General features: G+C 40.1%; 1 protein-coding gene across 3 annotated transcripts in view; it reads left to right on the plus strand.

Annotated features, from left to right (window-relative positions):
• DIAPH3 (diaphanous related formin 3) overlaps positions 1-20,376 on the plus strand; it is a 4,946,160-nt gene that overhangs the window by 3,526,315 nt on the left and 1,399,469 nt on the right. For all 3 annotated transcript variants that reach the window (XM_044072887.1, XM_044072888.1, XM_044072889.1), the window contains one exon: positions 97-336. In XM_044072887.1, the coding sequence (XP_043928822.1) occupies positions 97-336 (240 nt within the window). The remainder of the gene's footprint in view (positions 1-96; positions 337-20,376) is intronic.

A 20,376-nucleotide genomic window follows, 5' to 3' on the forward strand; every position in this document is an offset into this window, starting at 1 on the left:
CATTAATAAATCATCCAGGAATATATGTATGTTTGTACTACTAAGGCATGAACAACATTTTCACAGAAAATCTTTTTTATTATTATTTCTTATCAGATGAGCAGTGTGAAGAGACTAAAGCCACGCCTCAATGCCATACTCTTTAAGCTTCAGTTTGAAGAGCAGGTGAATAACATCAAACCTGACATCATGGCCGTCAGTGCTGCCTGTGAAGAGATAAGAAAAAGCAAAAGCTTCAGTAAGTTGTTGGAGCTGGTGTTGCTAATGGGAAACTTCATGAATGCTGGATCACGGAATGCACAGACCTATGGGTTCAATCTTAGCTCCCTCTGCAAAGTGAGTCAACACCTTGTCCTTACATATTCTTGTATGTTGCTGAATGTTTTTCTATCCCCATATGAGATGTACTGTACAGTAAAGATCACCCCTTTTATTTTGAAATGTGTGTGTGTGTGTGTGTATATATTTGCATTGTGTAACAGTATCTATTAGTGCTTAATTTATTTAACTAGACATAATAAATATAAGGGCTTCAGAAATCAGAATATTACTTAAAGAATATAAAATATGCAGTACAATTACCACTTTCTAAGTTCTGAATATCTACCATCTCAATCACTTTCAACCTGTTGGATGATTTGAGTCAAATAACTAGCAATTAATCAAATGTACAATGCCCTTTTAGTACCTGCAGACATTCCAGTTCAATTAAGTCTTTTCCATTCCTGTACTGTGAAACATTTTTATTTTTATTTCCCTGCCTTTACAGTCCCATCTAGCAATTTGTTTTCTTCATGGTCTTGTCCCTCTTTGTTTTTTATTGGGCGGTTGGAACTTACATTCCCCTTTTTAAGTCATTCTTTGCTTTTTTTGTATTCCCAATGTGCTAAGTTGTGCATGGTAAAGGAAGTGACTGTACCTGACCAATAATAATGGAGGTACTTCCTCCCTTCATAAATAATATATAGCAAATTATAATGCCCCTAAAAGATGACATGCTCATGCACTGACTTAATAGCTGGTGGTTGCAACTGAGGTAAGTGGGGGATGAGCTTCCTGTGCAGACTAGCCATGCAGGTATGGGATCTACCTCGCCTCCTAGATGTATTTCTCCAAGAGATGTACATCCCCTCCAGCCAGAATACAGTGGGGGACTCCCTAAGCAGATCCAGGACACAAGCCCATGAATGGATGCTTCACACGGATGTGTTTTTAGACATTGTCCACCAGTGGGGTATTCAAGAGAGAGATTTGTTTGCCTCCCGCATGAACAAACAGCTCCCTCGGTTTTGTGCCAGAGAAAACCATCCTCAGGCATAGAGAGTGGACACCCTTTCAATCTCCTGGAAGGAGAAATTCCTATATGCATTCCTTCCCCTTCCACTCATTCCCAAAGTCCTATTTGAATGTCCAGCAGGAAATGTCAAAAATCTTGCTGGTGACTCCCTTCTGGCCAAGACAGCATTGGTTCCCCCTTCTTTCACCTAGCCAAGGGCAGTCACCACAAGTTACCCCACAGAATGGACCTATTAATGCAGAACAAGGGCTCACTCGTACACCCACACCTGGAAACTCTCCAACTAACTCTGTGGGTAATAGAACCCTGATACCATTCAGACACGTTGACTCTAAAGATGTGCTTCAAGTACTGCAGGAGGCCAGGAAACCTACTACTAGAAAATCTTACTTCTCCAAATGGAAGAGGTTTCTTCTTTGGTGTCTGACCAGGTACCAGGACCCATTGAAGGTGCTCCTGCTTATGGTTCGATCCTATCTGTGTGAATTGCTTAATGCAGGATTAGCATACTCTCCAGTTAAAGCTCATTTGTCAGTTATTTCTGCTTGTTTTCCACTAAATCCTCCCTTAGCTTCTAGATTCGAAGCTAAACAATTCCTCAAAGGTGTCCTTCATATCAGACCCCCCCAGTAGTAGACCCATGGCTTCACCCTGGGACCTCAACTTTGTACTACAGAAATTGGCTCAAGCACCTTTGAACCTGCTTCCTCTACTTTGTTCAAACACTGCACTAGGAAAACAGTCCTCCTGGTGGCCATTACCTCTGTCAGGCAAATCTCAGAGTTACAAATCCTTATGGCTTCTCCCCCCTTTCCTTGTCTTTCCACAAAGACAGGGTGTCCCTGTGGACCAGTCCCTCCTTCATGCCAAAGGTTGTCAATGAATTGTCCTTAAACCAGTATATTCACTTACCAACATTCTTTCCCTCCCCCCAGAACAGTAGGGAGAGGATCCTGCACACCCTGGATGTGCACAGACAGCTCAGATTCTATTTACACAAGACTAACACCTTAAGGAAAACAGACCAATTATTTGTGTCTTTCCATCTCAGTGCTCAGGGATTGCCTGCATCTAATAAGACCATCTCTAACTGGATATCCAAATCTATTGCCTTTTGTTGCGCCCACCATGGTAAGGTTCTCCCTGGCTCAGTCAAAGCTCACTCTAACAGAGCAGTATCTTCTTCAGGTGCTTTCCTCAGGAGTATGGATACCAACTCTGTCCTAGAAGCTGCTATTTGGACATTTGTCCACACCTTCACCAAACACTATAAGCTGGATTTTACCTCCAGATCCATGGCTTCATAGAAAATTCCTATGCCACTTCCTCCTCCCTTTCCTCGTGAGCTTTTGAATTCTCCCTTATGTCAGGAATACTGCAACAGAAGAATAGAAGGTCATAGATTAGTTGTGTAAGAACTTACCATAACAATAGCTGCCCTTCTCTTCTCTGTTGCAGTATTCCAACCCACCCTCTTTCCCCCAGCTTCTTACCTTTCTTAATTGCACTGATCCTCATTCCCTTAGACTGTCTCTCCACCTGGGGCCTCTGTTCTGTGGGTGTTGTGAGCGTATGTCTTTTTTAGGGCCAACGTCTGCTGACAGGCAATGTCAGGCATACTACGCACCTTATGTAGTAAAAGACTAGTATGATGGCCAACATCAGGTTGTCACCTTGGCAAGCAACTCCCTTATTTCAGGAATATTGCAACAGAGAAGAGAAGGACATCTATCAAGTAATCTTTACTGCTCTGTCAGTAAACTGGTGTAGTGGGGAGGAATAGGTTGCACCAGTCACCGGTATACAAATGTTCTGCCAGTGAATTGGAATTTTGTGGAGTTCTGTGATTTAACAGAGTCTTTAGTTATCTACATGTCAGCTTTGAGCAGGATTTTTAAAGGGGGTAGAAGTACAGTAGACAGCCTTATAACATATCAGTGCATTTTTGTCTCTGATAATCCATATTCTATCATTTTGTTATTGATGTTTAGCTGGCTTCATTGAAATTTAATTTGAGAGAGTAACTTTTTTTGAGGCTATTGAACGTTTATGTATTTGTTTTATATATATATATATATATATGAGTCCACTTCTTAATTTCTAAAGTCCACAATCTCGACTTTTAAAATATCGAACCCAGAATGTTGAGATTGTGGAATCTCAAAATTAAGAAGAAAAAAAAAATAAAAAAATACATCAAAAAATATGTTTTTGCAGGTAGCAAGCCCCCCTGCACCCCCACACCCCCTGCAACTTAAATATACTAACTCTGAGATTGCGCTGTAGTGAAGAGAACAGTAATGGAGATTGCTCTATATAGTGCGGAACAGGAACATTACCATTCTCCTCACTGTAGCTCGATCTCGGAGTTAGTATATTTAAGTTGTAGGGGGTGTGGGGGGTGCAGGGGGCTTGCCCCCTGCAAAAACATGTTTTTTGATGTCTTGGTTTCTTTTTTTTTTTTCTCTTAATTTCGAGATTCCACAATTTCGAAATTCTGGGTTCGATATTTTGAAAGTCAGGATTGTGGATGTTCGAAATTAAGAAGTGGACCCATGTGTGTGTGTGTGCGCATATATGTGTATATATATATATATATATATATATATATATATATATATATAAAATCAGAATGAGACCACTTGTACCTCTGTTTAAAACACATGCTGATTTCTCACACTGTAATCACAATACTCTGAAAGCAACTGCCATTCCTGCTATTAGCAGCTAGAATCCATTGCTGGCTTCCTGCTCGTGTGCAAGCCAGCAGTGTGCTTCAGTGCACGAGTCTGCTCTGAAGTTGGTTGTAGATTTAGTACTGCAGTGACTAGCTAGCCTGAGATACTATTTGTACATGTTCATGTAGGTAATTCATAACTCTGAGTGGAATTTAAAATTTCTGTCACTTCTGTGCAGATCAGGTACTTCTCTCTGGGATGCATTTCCTTTCAGTCTTTGCTGCCCCAAGCTTGCTCAGTGTCATATGCAGACATTCCAGTTGAATTAAGTCAGCCTGTCATTCCCATTCCTGTACTGTGAATCAGTGTTTTATTTTTATTTTTGTAAAGCTTTTTTCATTTGTTAACCACAAAATCTAGCTATCGTAATACATTTATACAAGATTCTTGCATTTGGCAAGGCACATAGCTTTGTGCATCATCTCAGTTTGTGCTGGTAATCGATAAATTTATTTTTTTACAGTCTCTAGTAGTGTTCATCAGTCTGCTGTCCACTAGCACAGCTGATGTTCTTCATGTTTCACTGTTGCAGTCATCACACTTTGGTTATCTGCCTTCAGGTAGCCCTCAGTTTGCCCGAATACCAGAGATTTAGTATTTCTGCGTCGGTTGCTGTTGCTCCAAGTCTGACGTCAGGTCATCAGGGGTATAAAAACAGGCAGCCGATGCAATTACATCAGTCTTTCTTGCCGAGGAGCCCAAAGCAGAAGCAGTTCGCATGAGTGCCGGTTGGCTGCTACCTGACTTTTTGTTTCCGAATTGAATTATCCTGAAGTAGTCTATAGGTAAGTACCCCATTGGGGATCCTCTTTTCTTGCTCTAACCGATGACAGAAAAAGTTAACATTGGTCTTGCCTGTGGAACGCAAATACAACACCGAGATTTCCATTCTTACTGCGTCACCTGTTTAGGCCCAGACCACGATTTACCTCGCTGTCGGTATTGTGCCTTGTTCAACGCCCAAACTATTTGTCATCGGGCCCTTATTGTTGCTAAATACTTTCGTTCTCGATCTCCGTGTTCCGAAATGGTTTCGGTAAGCCATCCAACTACCGATCTTCCGAAAAAACGTAAGGATAAAGACAGAGACAGACCGCACAGGTCCAAAACTGCCGATGCCGCTTCCGTTAAGCTAGTCGCCAGTTCACCAGTACTCAGTGAGGCGCTTTTGCAGCCCCTGATGCCCGCTTTAGTGGATTCGCAGGCCTCTACGAGACCCGTTCGGAGTCTGGTATGCCGCAAGACTCTTCTTCGACTATAGAACCTGCGGATGTCTCTACCTTGGATGGGTCCGGAGCCGCTGAGCAGGCACCGGCTTCTGAGGAAGTTCTTTGCACTACCGATATTCGACACAAACCGACTTCTTTTGCATCTTCAGTTCTGTCTAAAACTACCGAGTTTCTAAGGCCAAGAGTACATGTTACGCCTAAACAACCGACGACCCAAACTCATGCACCTGATTCCTTGCCACAACAGCAAATGCTTAAAATGGCAGAAGACCTTATTATACTGATTAGGGGAAGTCAGCCTTCCCCTGGTAAGAGAAAAAGAGACCTGTCCCCAGCAACTTTAACAGACCAAGAGTCCAATGACTCTGAGGTATCTGATTATAAAGACATGCCTTTATCTGCTTATGATGATTCAGATGCAGAGGAATCCATTCCCTCTGCTTCTCCTCCAGAGGATTTTTCTTTTGGGGAAACCTTACATACTTTAAGAGAGCATTTCCACTGGGAATGCCAAGACTATACTCAGTCCAAAAAGAGACTCAGAGAATTTCTAGATTTGCCACAACACAGGTCTTTAGCAATACCCCAGCCCTGGATGTTGTGGATGATGTCTTTATGGAATCCAGTTTTAACTCCTGATACCTTACCCCCTGCTCCTAGGAAACCATGCAGGTATTACAGAGTTCCTGACACAAATTCCTTTTCATAAATCCTACTGCTGACCCAGAGGTCATCTCCCAGGGGCCTAAAGGTATCAAAGCAACTACAGCTAAGAATCCCACCCCTTTGAACAGGGATTCCAGAGCTTTAGACAGATGGGGTAAGAAAGTATACACCTCTGTAACTCTAGCCATTAGGGCTTTGAATTGCCAGTTTCACATGCTGAAGTACCAACAACATAATGGAACTTATTAAGCAAAAAATAGCTACCTTTACAGTCTGTAGAAAATAAAGAATTACAAGAGCTTATGCATTCTGCAAGCCAAGTCAGTAAGCATACTTTGCAATGTGGCTTTGATGCCTTAGAAGCATCTTGCAGGGCAGCAGTCACTGGTTCTTTAGTGAGATGGCATGCTTGGCTTAAGGAGCAGACCTTGCCAGACCATGTCAAATCAAAATTACTAGATGCTCCTTTGAATAAGGACAATCTGTTTGGCACCAAAGCAGAAGAGGTTCTTAAAAAGATGGAAGAAAAAGCTAAATCTATGCACAGTCAAAGATTTCTTGCAAGTACAGCCTCCTAAATTCAGTAGGCATTGCCCCTTGAAACATTGGTCCTTTCCAGGCCCCTCAAGGCCATCTCAAACTAGACCCAGGAGAAACAAATGCCCCAGACTACAGTCTCAGGGTGTGCAGAGATCTAAGCAATGGAGTGCCTCCACTTCAAAAACAGGGAGTGCTAAGCCACCACCGTACGGAAAGAATTCACAACTCCACTCCCTACCTCTGTCCAACTTCTAGGAGGAAAACTTACCCATCATGCAAAAAACTGGACTTTGTTCACCAAAGACCGATGGGTCCTCAACATTGTATCCCAAGGGCACAAATTTTACTTCCACTCCCTGCCAAACCCAAAAGGGTTCCCAGACATTCCTCCAAACCAGTGGGCAGAGGCACAAAACCAAGTTCAATTCCTGCTCTCTATAAGGGCACTTCAGCCTGTTCCTGCAGAACAGATAGGTCAAAGGTTCTATTCCATACTTTTCCTGGTACCCAGAAAAGAGGGTACTTGGTGCCCAATCCTTGATCTTTCCACTCCAAACACCTTCCTGGTTGTACTAAAATTCAAAATGCTCACCCTGCAAGCAGCTTCTTCCTATGCTGGCCAAAGATGCCTGGTTAGCCACCCTAGACTTAAAAGAAGCCTATCTGCACATCACTATCAGGGATTCTTGCAGGAAATGTATACGCTTCAGGGCAGGATCTATGCATTATTAGTTTTCTGCACTTCCCTTTGGCTTATCCACTGCTCCCAGAGTATTCACAAAATGTCTTCAGCCATTACCTACTGCAGACAAAGAAAAATTTCAATTTACCCATACTTGGGTGACTGCCTGATTCAGGCAGTCAGTCAGAAAATGCTCTTGCAGCACCTGACATTTGTAAAAAAACCTTCTAACCTCCCTGGGGTACACCATCAGTGAAAATAAATCAAAACTAGTCCCCAGTCAAAAGATTGTATTCCTGGGAGCAAGCTTGGACACAGCATCCCAGATGGCATTCCTTAGAAAAACAAGCCTATCTGACTACTTCACTCAAATGGCCACCAGAACCCAGCTATCCACAAGGAAAATCCTTCAGGCCCTAGGGTTCATGTCCTCATGTATCCTACTAATTCCATATGCCAGAATGCATATGAGGAAACTTCAGTGGTACTTAAGTCTTTGGTGCCAACATTCTCAGGACCTGGAAACTGTCATGCCTATCATACTGTCTAAGGACAGAGTTTCTTTGGTGAGCAGCAGCATGCAACCACAACAGGGGACGCTGCCCAGATGCTAACCACAGATGCATCAGACTATGCCTGGGGGGCACACCTGTACGACAAGTACATTCAGGGACACTGGAGCCCAAGTCAAATTCATCTGCACATCAACCAAAAAGAGATGATAGCTGTTCAGTACACTCTAACAGCTTTCAGATCCCTACTCTCAGCAGGATCCCTTCTAATAAAAACAGACAACACCACAGTTATGTGGTACATAAACAAGCAGGGGGCAACCCACTCTGCAGGCTAGCCATGGCCCTGTGGAACACTTCCTTGGACATGCAGGTCCATCTGCAAAGCTCAATTCCTGCCAGGCAAACAAAGCTCACTGGCAGAAGACTTAAGCAGAAATCTCCTAGACCCACACGAGTGGCAATTAGAGCCCAGCACCTTCAGCCTTCTGATTCAGAAATGGGGGACCCCAGAGGTGGATCTCTGCCCTCCCTACCTCTAATCCTGGATTACTTAGTGGATCTACTCCACAGAGGCCTTTCCTTCTCCTCCATTAAGATTCATGCCTCTGCCATCTCCGCTCATTACAACTCTGAACCACCTCTGTTCTCTCACCATCTCATCAAACAGTTCCTGAGAGGAGCAAACAACTTAAGTCCACCAAGAAGAGCACCCACCCCTGCTTGGGACCTTAACTTTGTACTGGAAAAGCTCACACTGCCCCCTTTTGAGCCTGCAGTGTCAGCAGACTTAAAACTCTTCTCTTGGAAAATGGCATTGCTCCTGGCTGTCACTTCAGCGAGAAGAGTGTCCGAGCTACAAGCACTTAAGTCAGTGGAACCCTTCATTATTTTTCATGCTGACAGGGTCTCCCTCAGGACTTATCCATCCTTTATGCCCAATGTGGTGTCCAGTGTGGCTCTCAACCAATCTATCCATTTGCCAACCTTCTTTCCTTATCCTCAAAATAAAGGGGAAAGAATCCTGCACTCCTTGGACGTGCACAGACACCTCAGATTCTACCTGGATAGGACTAAGGCCTTCAGGAAATCTGACCAGTTATTACTCAGTTTTGCACTTGGGGCAGAGGCAGAGGGCAATGCCATTTCAGAACAGACAATTTCCAAACAGATAGCACACTGTATCCATTTCTGCTACAAACACCATGGGAAACCAACCCCTCAGGGGGTCAGAACACATCCCACTAGGGCAACCTCTACAGCATTCCTCATAGGAGTCCCTACCAGTGACATTCTGGAGGCTGCTACCTGGAGTTCTGTACACACATTCACCAAGCATTACCATCTCCCTATATTTTCCAAATCCAGGGCGGGTTTTGCAGCTGCAGTCCTGCAGGGCATTCTAGCCCGCCCAAACACTTCTTGACTTGCCTCCACCCTTTCCTCAGCTTTGGGAATCAACCCAAGTGTGATGACTGCAACAGTGAAACAAGAAGAACATAGTACAGTTGTGTACACTTACCATAAATGTAGATGTTCGAGTGTGTTCACTGTTGCAGTCCTGGTTTCCCTCCCTCCAGCCCCCTTCTCTCTCTCTCCTCTCTGTGTGTACTACTCATCCTTTGCAGAGGTATTGGTATTGGCATTTACTTTTTACTGGTGGTGATTTTTACCACCGTAGCTTAGCTCGCTATTGGGGGGCTCCTGACATTTGGGACAAGAAAAACTGAACGTCAGCTGCCTGTTTTTATACCCCTGACGACCTAACGTCAGACCTGGAGCGACAGCAACTAACACAGAAATACTAAGTCTCTAGTAATCGAGCCAACTGAGGGCTACCTGCAGGCAGATAACCCAAGTGTGATGACTGCAACAGTGAATACACTCGAACATCTACATTTATGGCAAGTGTACACACCCTAGCACCACTGAATGTACTTGATGTACTTGATCAAGTCTGATCTTATCAGAAAGCTTTCTGGTTAACCTTCCGTTATGCAGAATGTCTAGGGACTTCAGAAGCTAGACAACATAAGAGAATGGGACTGTTGTTACTATGCAAACATGGCACCAAATACACTCTTATGATTATTGAAAAAAAGAATCACTGCAGAGCTATACTACAAAAAACTAAACAAACCTCTCAGTATGTACTAAAGGTTAGAATAATAAGATACAGATTACCTTCAGCCAGAAGGTAATTATAATTGCCATCTCTTCTGTAATATAACTAGAACTTTGAGCAGTCATTGACGACACAATACTCCAGAGTCAGTACCAGTAGCAGGTACATAACCTTCTCTAGTCATGAGAAAAGCATACATAAATAAATAAATACTGTTAAGATGCACATCCCCTTTGCCAGAGGTTTTAAAGGTTCATACTGAAATCAAAGTAAGTAAATTATTTTCTTTTCTTTTTTTTTTTTTTTTTCAGTGGGAAGGGGTAGAGTTAGAGTGAATCAATAAGCAAGTCATGACACGCTTCAGAATTTTTAAAATTTCAGTCGTTCTTTGTAACTGAATGTCATGCTGTGGTTTAAAAGTAATAAAACATAGACAGATGCAGTTATAACTGTTAGATATATTCTCTCAGTTAAGTGTCATAGAGGGCAGGAAATTAATGGAGTGATTGAGTGATGGCCATGGGTCAACCTTTAGCTAGCTCGAGATGTAATAGAGTGCTTGGCTTTTATTGATCATCCAGAAATCTATCTTTAACAGTGAGTCATATAAGCAGATTCTTGTTGTAGGTGCTAGGACCCCATGGAACTTGCAGCTTTTAAGCAGAGCTTGTATTAAAGCCATCTATATATATGGTATAGTATGTGAGAATGGCTTATAAATATTGAACTTACGTTGGCACTGTATTTATGCTTCCTGTCATATTGTTCTGTTAAGTCACAGAAGTCATTGTCACTTCATATCATTTTTTTGAACTCTGTGTACGATCATGTGTGTTGAGTAATAACATTACTTGGTTTAATAATTTTCCATATATTTCAGGATACTGGAAGTATTCTTGAATTTATAGTTAATGGCCAGAGTAGACATTAATTGAAATGCATTAATTCAGAGTGCAGCCATGGTAACTAAACAGTATAGGTTAGCGACTAAGGTAGTGAGTAAAATGCATCCTGCAGTGCTGGAGTTGATTCCTATATTCTTCACGTGCAGGTCTGATCAGGTAATATAAACAAACCAAAAATCTAAGTCTTTAACTGAAATTGGCATGTATGCACAAATGACTATTTGGATCTTAATAGAAATGTAATAGTGGGATCATAAACAGTCCATTTATTCCATAGGTGAAGGGTTATAATTGGAGTTGTTTATAAACATGGGAAGTGAATGAAAAGCATGAAGTGACAAGTGTTCCTTCATTTGTTTTGTACCAGGACACTTGCTGATATCTGAACTTCCCTGTGTGATGCTGTGCCTGATGCATATTTGTACTACATCTCATGTGGGAGGTTCCCACTTTTCTTTTTTTTTCATCTTTTGTACTTTACAGCAACAGTACTGTATTCCATTTCTTGTGCTTCTCCTCAATCTTCAAGACTCCTTTTCCTGACTAAGTAGATGACCACTGTCCCAGAGCTGCCATCCTGGGACATTAGCATTAGCCATCACTAGGAGTTTGAAATATCACAGTGCAGAGTCCGAGATTTTTATTTTATACCCTAATTATCCCGCAGGCAAGTGGTGTGAGGTGTACTCACATATACACATCCTTGCATGCAGCAGAAACTCGTTTTGCCTCCCTCTGTTACATATTGGACTCAACCACTTCCTGATTTCCACCAGAAAGTAATAATAGCCATGATTATCTCCCCAAGATAGACAATGTGGTATGCAGGAATGCAGTCCTGCCCCTGATCAGCCCTCTGGCTTCTTAGGTTACCAACAACAACTCTAAAACACACCAAACACTTTATTGCAAAGCTTTCGGGTCTACACCCTTCATCAGTCAAATTCATCACCAAATTCTTAGGTTGCCAACAGCTCAGGTGGGCACTTTGCTTATGTGCTAGTGGGCTACCAATGGTTATGCTATATAATATATATAGATATATATATATATATATGTGTATATATATATATATATATATATATATATATATGTATATATATATATATATATATATATATAGCATAGAGGTTCTCCCGTTCGATTCTCGGCCTGGCTTGGGAGTGCCTTCTGTGTGGAGTCTGTATGTCCTCCCTGCAGCTGGGTAACGTTCGAGAGACATGCGTGCGTATATGGGTGTTCCTTCGTTGAAGGTTGGGCATCGAGCTGGCACCTCGGCATTTCGTAAAAATGTACTGCCAATCATTAGCGGACCGGAGTTCCGCTGTGGCGACCCCTTACCGGGAAAAAGCCGAAAGACAAACCACAACATATATATATATATATATATATATATATATATATATATAAAATGGTTATATGGTAATACTGTATTCAGTGGGGATTTGCATTCCCAGTGGACTTCCCTTAAAGACCAGTTGAGGAGGGAGGCTAAGGCTAAAACTGATGAGTTAACACCCAGTAGGTTTACAGTACTTTCTTACTTAAGCTATCTTAGTTTTTTCTTTATATTGCTTCTTTTTATACAGCACCAGTGTGCAGTCTGCCTTGTGTGGCAAATGAGCTGGTGCCATTACCTGCCTAATTAATTCGTAGCAGAACTCCGAATAAGGATCCTCAGATTGCACAGTATGAGATACTTGAATGTTGCAGGAAATGTTGCTTATTGATGTTTGACCTGATACCGTGTACTTTCTTGATAGTCTGACATTATTCTGCCAGTCATCATAGGAAAAAATCGAAGGAGTGAAGACGGACAGATACTCATAAATAAAGCAAACTTTTGACGTATTAGAGACCATCATGGGTTCACTGCATTGAAAGTCCTGGAGACACATTGAGGGACTGTTCCTAGATGGTCACTAAAACATTAAACTAGAGAATCGTGTCGGTAGCATGTGTTGATTGCTTTTCATTTTGTTTCACACTGCCCATGTTTAAAAAGCAAGAGCTTAATGTGCCATTACAGACTAAATTAGAAACTTGAACACGAGACTTGAGTATAGTGTAGAGGAGCTTGTAACACTTGATTTGTCCATCCTAATGTCCACAAATGGTACAGGCACTGAATGTGTTAGTATCCTTCAGGAGATCGTTACTGTTACTTTTGTGTAGTACAAGTAAGATCATGTAATAAGAATTCTGTACTGCTACATTTTACCATTTTTATAGAAAAAGCAATGTGTTGCATTGACAAGATGGTCTAATGTTGCTTTCAATAAATATAGAAATATACTAGCATGTTACTGATAAACTTTTATGTGATGAAGTAACACTAAAATTCCCCCACCAAAGTTTTTATAATTGATATCCTTCAGAGTTAACAGGAACTGTTGTAGAACTGCATTAATTATCCATGTATCAAGATGACTGCATTGTCACTATTAGATGTTATGATTGTACTGCTGGTCTTGGATCTTGCATCACTTCAGATCTCTTTCTTACAGTTTTATTTGCTCTGGCTAAAACAACACTTCTGCCTGAGGAAATTCACTGAGCAGCTCTGAATTGGAGCATTTTTCTTGTACATCTTTATATTGTGATGATTCTTCTCTAAAGTTTGCCATCTTCTGTGTGGACAATTTAATGTCTTTGTTCAGCTGCTTTGTTTATAACCACTGCTTCAGGCTGTTGACTTTGTGGAAAGGTCAGCTGTATTCTATAGTCTTGCTTTTGAATCTAGAATTCTTTTGTAACATGTCTGAAATAGTAGAGTTTCTGTCTCTGCTGACTTGAGGATTTCTCTGACATTAGCAAATAAGACAACGTCAGTAATTGGCTAATTAACCTTCTTCCCATCAAAATTTAAGTTGAAGGAAAGATTTAGATTCTGTACTGAAAAATTCTTAAATTTCAAAATTGCAAGTTGACAATTCCCATAGCTACGACTAGTGCTGCTCTTCATCAAATTCTTCACCACCTGCCACGTTCTTCCTTTCTGCCAATTCAGTTGTGTGTAATGTGTTCTTTGTAGTTCAATGTCTGAACATTAGTTTTGGATTCCAACAGAACAAATTGTGGACAGTTGAGTGATGCAACAACATCTGCCATGTTTTGTATTGAAGATATGGACCTCAGTGCAGTTCTCATGCTGAAACTTACAGTATTTCTTAGTTTAGTCACTTTGTGGTATTTGGGATAATAACCCACATGTATGTAACGCACAGTTGTTTTGAAATGAAGCAAACCTGTATCGACTTCATTCCAAAGTAATCTATAATTTGGATTGTTACTCACTTTCAGAAAAAAAAAAACTGAGCTGTATCAGTCAAGATTTCTCCGCTTGGAATTTTACTGTGGTATTAATTGTTTACATTGTAGTTTTGCACCATTTGTTCGACGTTATATTTCTAGCTTTTTTGTCACACTTCACTATTCCAAGATGTGACTTGAGTTATTGCAAAGCATATTTTCTCTTAGATATACTACTTTTGTTATCTGTGATCATTCCACATTCGATACAGCTTTTGTCCTCACTGAATATTGATTTTTGCTCTGGACAGCCTTTCCTTCTGCCTTCAGTAACTGCATTACTGAGTCATCATCAGTCCATTTCTGAAATTCTTTTACCACTAACTTATTTGTAGTACATGGAGCGGTATAATTATGCAAAAAAGGTGAAATAATATCCTGGTTAAACGCTACTACCTGACTTTTAACAGTTCTTAGAAGATTGTTAAGCACCCTGTATGCACTCCTGTGGTTGGGTTGAGTCTGCACTAAAAGCAGACGGCTCTTACCAGTAAATAGCAGCAGCAGGTTTCACCTCCCATTTCTACCTGCTGTCTGCTAAAGTATAGAAGGCATTTGGAATTAAATGTCCCTTACACAGGTAATATGTAAGGATGTCAACCACACCCCACTACTCTGGCTTTCTTGTTTTTTTTTTTTTAAATCACATTTTTAACTGATTTCTAGTACACGAAGAAGATAAATTTTCATGCACTACAAAAAATTAGGATTGGAACTCTATTCATTACTGCATATTTGTTTTTGATATGGATGCAAAGATTTACCTCTTGAGCTTGGCTCTCAAGGTGAATTTCATGGGATCCATGTCTCAAATGCAAAATAAGTGAGTTAAGATCTCCGGCTTGATCATAATCCTATCACCCCACAAATTCTACTTGTTCTAGCATATTTTATTGTGCTGTGGTAAATGCAATCTTCTCAAAATATCTGTTAAAGCAGACAAACGGAAACCAGTAAAATGCACAAAAGCAGTCCGGACAAGCACCGTAAAGCCCAAAAAAATGTTAAAGTCCTTATTGTGAAGGCTGTTTGCAATACAAGCTGTAACACTGAAATTGAAATCCACTTGCACGTATAAAGCCACACTGAAGTCGGAAAAAACTTAAACCTTAACGCACTTTATTGTTAAAACAAGCGTTTTCGCTGTGGTTAAAACTACAGCTTCATCAAGTAAAATGCAGTGTCAGAGTCAAGTTTTTATGCAACACACCCACGCCTTAATTAGTAATGCAATCACAATGAAGGCGTGTTAGCAGCATTTCTTGCAAAAGTAAATTCAGGGAATGAAAGCTCTGTTTAGGAGCATTCTCAAAAGTATGTAGTTTCATACTTTTAAAACCGTTGGAAACCATAAAACATTGATGCATCAATAGTTTGTTACATTCATACACCAAGCAAATGTGCATTAAAAGCATGAAAGTGTGTAAGAAATATATACACAATAAAAGCAGTCTAAAAACAATGCATAACAGTTCTGCATATAAAAAATGTTTATAAAAAAGCGTTTGTAAAAAAGTATCTAGTGAAATCACTACCTGCAACTGCAGTTGGAAGCCTTGCTAAGTATAAATCTTAACAGTGGTGGAAAGTATATGTTACTACAAATTACTATTAAAGTAAAATAAAATGAAGTGAAAAGTGAAGTAAGACAAAGGTAAAGGAGTTATCTTTTATAGCTCCTCATTTTCAGGACACAAGCTATATTGCAATGTTCATTCAAACCTGGGTACGAAAATGAGTCTAGTAATATTTGCCATTCTAGCTCCTTATTCTCCAAAAGAGAGGTACTGGACCCCTCTTTCTGTTTTCTTGACCTGGTCAATTGCAATAAAATGAAAGCTATGTCCTTGATGTTTCATTACGTGTTTAGCTAAAGTGTTTTCTTTTTTCAGTTTCCTTATGGCATAATCATGTTGGTACAGCCTGTCCCGTAGTCTCCGGTCACACTTGCCTATGTAAAATGCTTCACAGCAGTTACACTTAGCTAAATAGACTATGGATCTAGAATCACAGTTAAGCTTATGTGTAATGTGGTACTTTTTGTTGTGTATTACAAAGGAATTGGAAGCCTTCACAAGGTGGCAATAGTTACATGCCCCGCACTGAAAACAGCCTTTTGTTCTAGTCATTAGCTCCGTCTGTTTACTTCTTTCTAGCAAAGTTTTCAAATTATTGCCTCTCCTATATGCTATCAGAGGTTTTGTGCCTAACTTGTCCATGAGTTCCTCATTATTTGTTATGTAATACCAATTTTTATAAAGTATTATTTGAATATTCCTCGAGTCAATACTGTAATTTGTGATGAAACTATTTACAAACGAGGTCCCTGTTATCTCAGTGTTGGAGGTTGCCCTAAGAAAGGGTATGTTCTCCCCAAGCCTCGGATTAGCCTCTAAGTCTTCCTCTTGTCCACTGAAAATTTTGTGTGGAAGTAAGGGTAGAAATTGACCTTCCTTCTTTTATTATTGACCTCATCCAGTATTTCTTCAAATAAAGTATTTGGGTATCCTCTGTTGGTGAACATTACTTGCAAGATTTTACATTCTTCTTGGAATAATATCTCATTACTGCACATCCTGGCTGCTCGAATTAGCTGTCCCTTTATGATAGCCTTCTTTTGCTTGAATGGGTGGCAGCTGTTGTAATGTAAAAAGGAGTTGCAGTAAGTTGGTTTTCTGTATATCTTTGAAGAATATTCACAATTGTTAACTTATTTATACAAGTGAACATCAAGGTAGTCAATGCTTAGCTCTGAGAATTTAGATGTGAATTTTAAAAAGTCAGTTGTGTTATTAATAGAAGAGACAAATTCATTTGCTAGTGTCTCATCGCCATCAAAAAGGATGAAAATATCATCCAAGTATCTTGTGTAGAACTTGATGCGGTTCATTGTGTTAACATCCTTAAGAATGTTGTCAACCTCCCAGTAGGCCATAAATAGGTTAGCTACTGTAGCACCACATGGGGACCCCATAGCTACACCTTGTTTCTGGAGATAATATTTCCCATTAAAGATGAAGAAGTTGGATGTAAGTATGATGTCTAAAAGTTGGGATACTAAATCAATTTCATTTTTGGGTGCCCCAAGCGATCTAACATCAGTGAAATCCATTCAATAGTCTCCATGTGAGGTATGGGCGTGTATAGATCTATGACGTCGATAGTGAGGAAGTTCAGTGAGTCGCTGTAATCAATTTCACTTATCTTTTTAAAAATGTCCACGAGTCCTTGCAAATGTGTGATATTTTCTTAATATATTTGCTCAGGATAATTTCTACAAGTTGGGCACTGGGGTATGTAAAAGAGACTCGGCTATCAATCAATGCCGGATTGGTGGATTAACCAAGTTTTTATGAATTTTTGGTATACCAAAAATTACTGGTGTCCTAGGCATTGTGATGTCAATGTAATTGTAGGTGTCAATATCAATGCACCCACTAATAAATAGGTCCCTTAAAAACCCTAGTCCTAGAAATTGACATGTTCATCTCATTCAGTGACGATGAACTATAAGCTGGACTATCGAGCACAGTTTCCATTTTACTAATATATAGGAAGTTGTCAAAGATTACAAGCCCACCTCCTTTGTCAGGTTTTACTACCCTGACCGGTGCTTTACATAAGTTTTCCAAGCCTTGTAGTTGTTCTTCTGTGATGTTATAGTCTAACCGGTCGTTTTTAGTATGTGAAAAAGTGGCCATTTGTCTGAGGTCCAATTCACAAGTTTTTTCAAAAAGTGTTAAGATGTTGTGTAGTGGGGGGTTGTAAGTACTAGCTAATTTCAAATTAGTATTCATGTTAGTAACATCATTGTTAAACATTACATGCAAGTTCAGTTTCCTGACAAAGCATTTCAAGTCAATCAACGTCTTAACAAGGTTACATTTAGTTGTAGGAACAAAAGTGTTCCCAAATGCTAGTAGTTCTATCAGGGATGGAGGCACGTGAAAGCTAGAAAAATTATAGATTTTAAAGTCGCCTTTTTCATTCGTTAAGATACTTAAGTCACCTAACATGTTGTTGTTAGTGATAGGAGTTGAATTGGGAGTAGAGTCATCTGTTACTATCGTCTGGACCAGTTCTTGTTGTAGTAAGGGCGCTGTTTCAGGTTCCCTAAAAAATGCCTTCCCTGATTTTCATACCTTTGTTGGTTGTGTTGTTGTCCACTTCTGGTGTTGTGCACTTTCACATAGTTGCCACGTGGAGGTGCAGCTGAGTTAAAGTTCGTTCCTGTTTCATCCCAGTCATCACCTCCACTTAGGTTTGGCTCATTGTTTTCATTCCCAGTTTCTGTAATAGTACTGTCAGCTTGAGTATTAGTTGAAGCCAGTAGTTTAGGATAAGCTGTTCCATTAGAATAGCTCACCCTATCCCTTGCCAGTTTTTTATTTTTGTTCACTTTTAACTTATCCACTAAACTGTCAATACTGGAAAAGATACGAGAGTAATCGTATTTATATCTATCAAAGTGCAAGTTTTGTTTTAAGGAACTGTCCAGTTGGTTGACTTCTTCAATTAATCTCGTAATATGTGTGCTGTAATGTTTAGAGATCAATTCCATAAGCTCAATTCCTTGTTTGTCAAACAATGTCCTTAAGTCAGCACAAAAACCATTATTTTTAAAAATTCCAGTAGGGTTAAAGAGGACCGCAAGCCTTTTGGAATGATTTTCTCTGAGATACATTGTTGAAAATAAACTGTCTCTAATTGAAGTTTTTTCAGCTTCAATAGTTTATTATCAAAGTCTTTTAGACTGTCTGTTATTGTGTTCTCACTCACCGTAGAGTTAGATAGCCCCATAGTCGGTTGTTCCAGAGGTGTACCAAACCTCAAGTTGTCTGTGTTTTGAATCCAAATCCCAAAGTTCGGAACACCAATAAGCCCTGGTGGCATTGGTAAAGAAACTCCGTTCCTTGATGTTGAAGGACTGCCAGTTAGGATGTCCCTTAAGGAATGAGCACCATTCGGTGGTTCAATAATGTCCTCGTTACGGACAGGTTGACCTGGAGGTATGGAATCCAGGTTCAGCAAAGAATTAGTGTCAGAAGGAGTTCCCGTCACTCCTCTTTGTAATCCTCTAGCAGGTAAGGCTGGGTGTAGATGGTGTGATCCGGCGACTTGTTGTGTGGTAAAATTGACGCGCTGGTCCAAAGCGTCAAGTTTGCTGACAAAAGAGTCCATTCTTTTGTTTAATGCACGGATTAAACTGGTAAGATCATTACTTTCATCCACAGTTACGTTGTTGGATGCGAATAATCGTGGACTAGTCGGGCTGTCAGGGCTGCCAGAAGACATACTGTTAAAGCAGACAAACGGAAACCAGTAAAATGCACAAAAGCAGTCCGGACAAGCACCGTAAAGCCCAAAAAATGTTAAAGTCCTTATTGTGAAGGCTGTTTGCAATACAAGCTGTAACACTGAAATTGAAATCCACTTGCACGTATAAAGCCACACTGAAGTCGGAAAAAATTTAAACCTTAATGCACTTTATTGTTAAAACAAGCGTTTGCTGTGGTTAAAACTACAGCTTCATCAGAGGCAAAGTAAAATGCAGTGTCAGAGTCAAGTTTTATGCAACACACCCACGCCTTAATTAGTAATGCAATCACAATGAAGGCGTGTTAGCAGCATTTCTTGCAAAAGTAAATTCAGGGAATGAAAGCTCTGTTTAGGAGCATTCTCAAAAGTATGTAGTTTCATACTTTTAAAACAGCTGGAAACCATAAAACATTGATGCATCAGCAGTTTGTTACATTCATACACCAAGCAAATGTGCATTAAAAGCATGAAAGTGTGTAAGAAATATATACACAATAAAAGCAGTCTAAAAACAATGCATAACAGTTCTGCATATAAAAAATGTTTATAAAAAAGTGTTTGTAAAAGGAGGAGCTATAAAAGATAACTCCTTTACCTTTGTCTTACTTCACTTTTCACTTCATTTTATTTTACTTTAATAGTAATTTGTAGTAACATATACTTTCCACCACTGTTAAGATTTATACTTAGCAAGGCTTCCAACTGCAGTTGCAGGTAGTGATTTCACTAGATACTTTTTTACAAACACCTCCACGTGGCAACTATGTGAAAGTGCACAACACCAGAAGTGGACAACAACACAACCAACAAAGGTATGAAAATCAGGGAAGGCATTTTTTAGGGAACCCAAACAGCCCTTACTACAACAAGAACTGGTCCAGACGATAGTAACAGATGACTCTACTCCCAATTCAACGCCTATCACTAACAACAACATGTTAGGTGACTTAAGTATCTTAACGAATGAGAAAGGCGACTTTAAAATCTATAATTTTTCTAGCTTTCACGTGCCTCCATCCCTGATAGAACTACTAGCATTCGGGAACACTTT

Source organism: Protopterus annectens, chromosome 5.part1, assembly GCF_019279795.1.
Source record: "Protopterus annectens isolate FY-2018-M chromosome 5.part1, PAN1.0, whole genome shotgun sequence".
Taxonomy (NCBI): Eukaryota; Metazoa; Chordata; order Ceratodontiformes; family Protopteridae; genus Protopterus; species Protopterus annectens.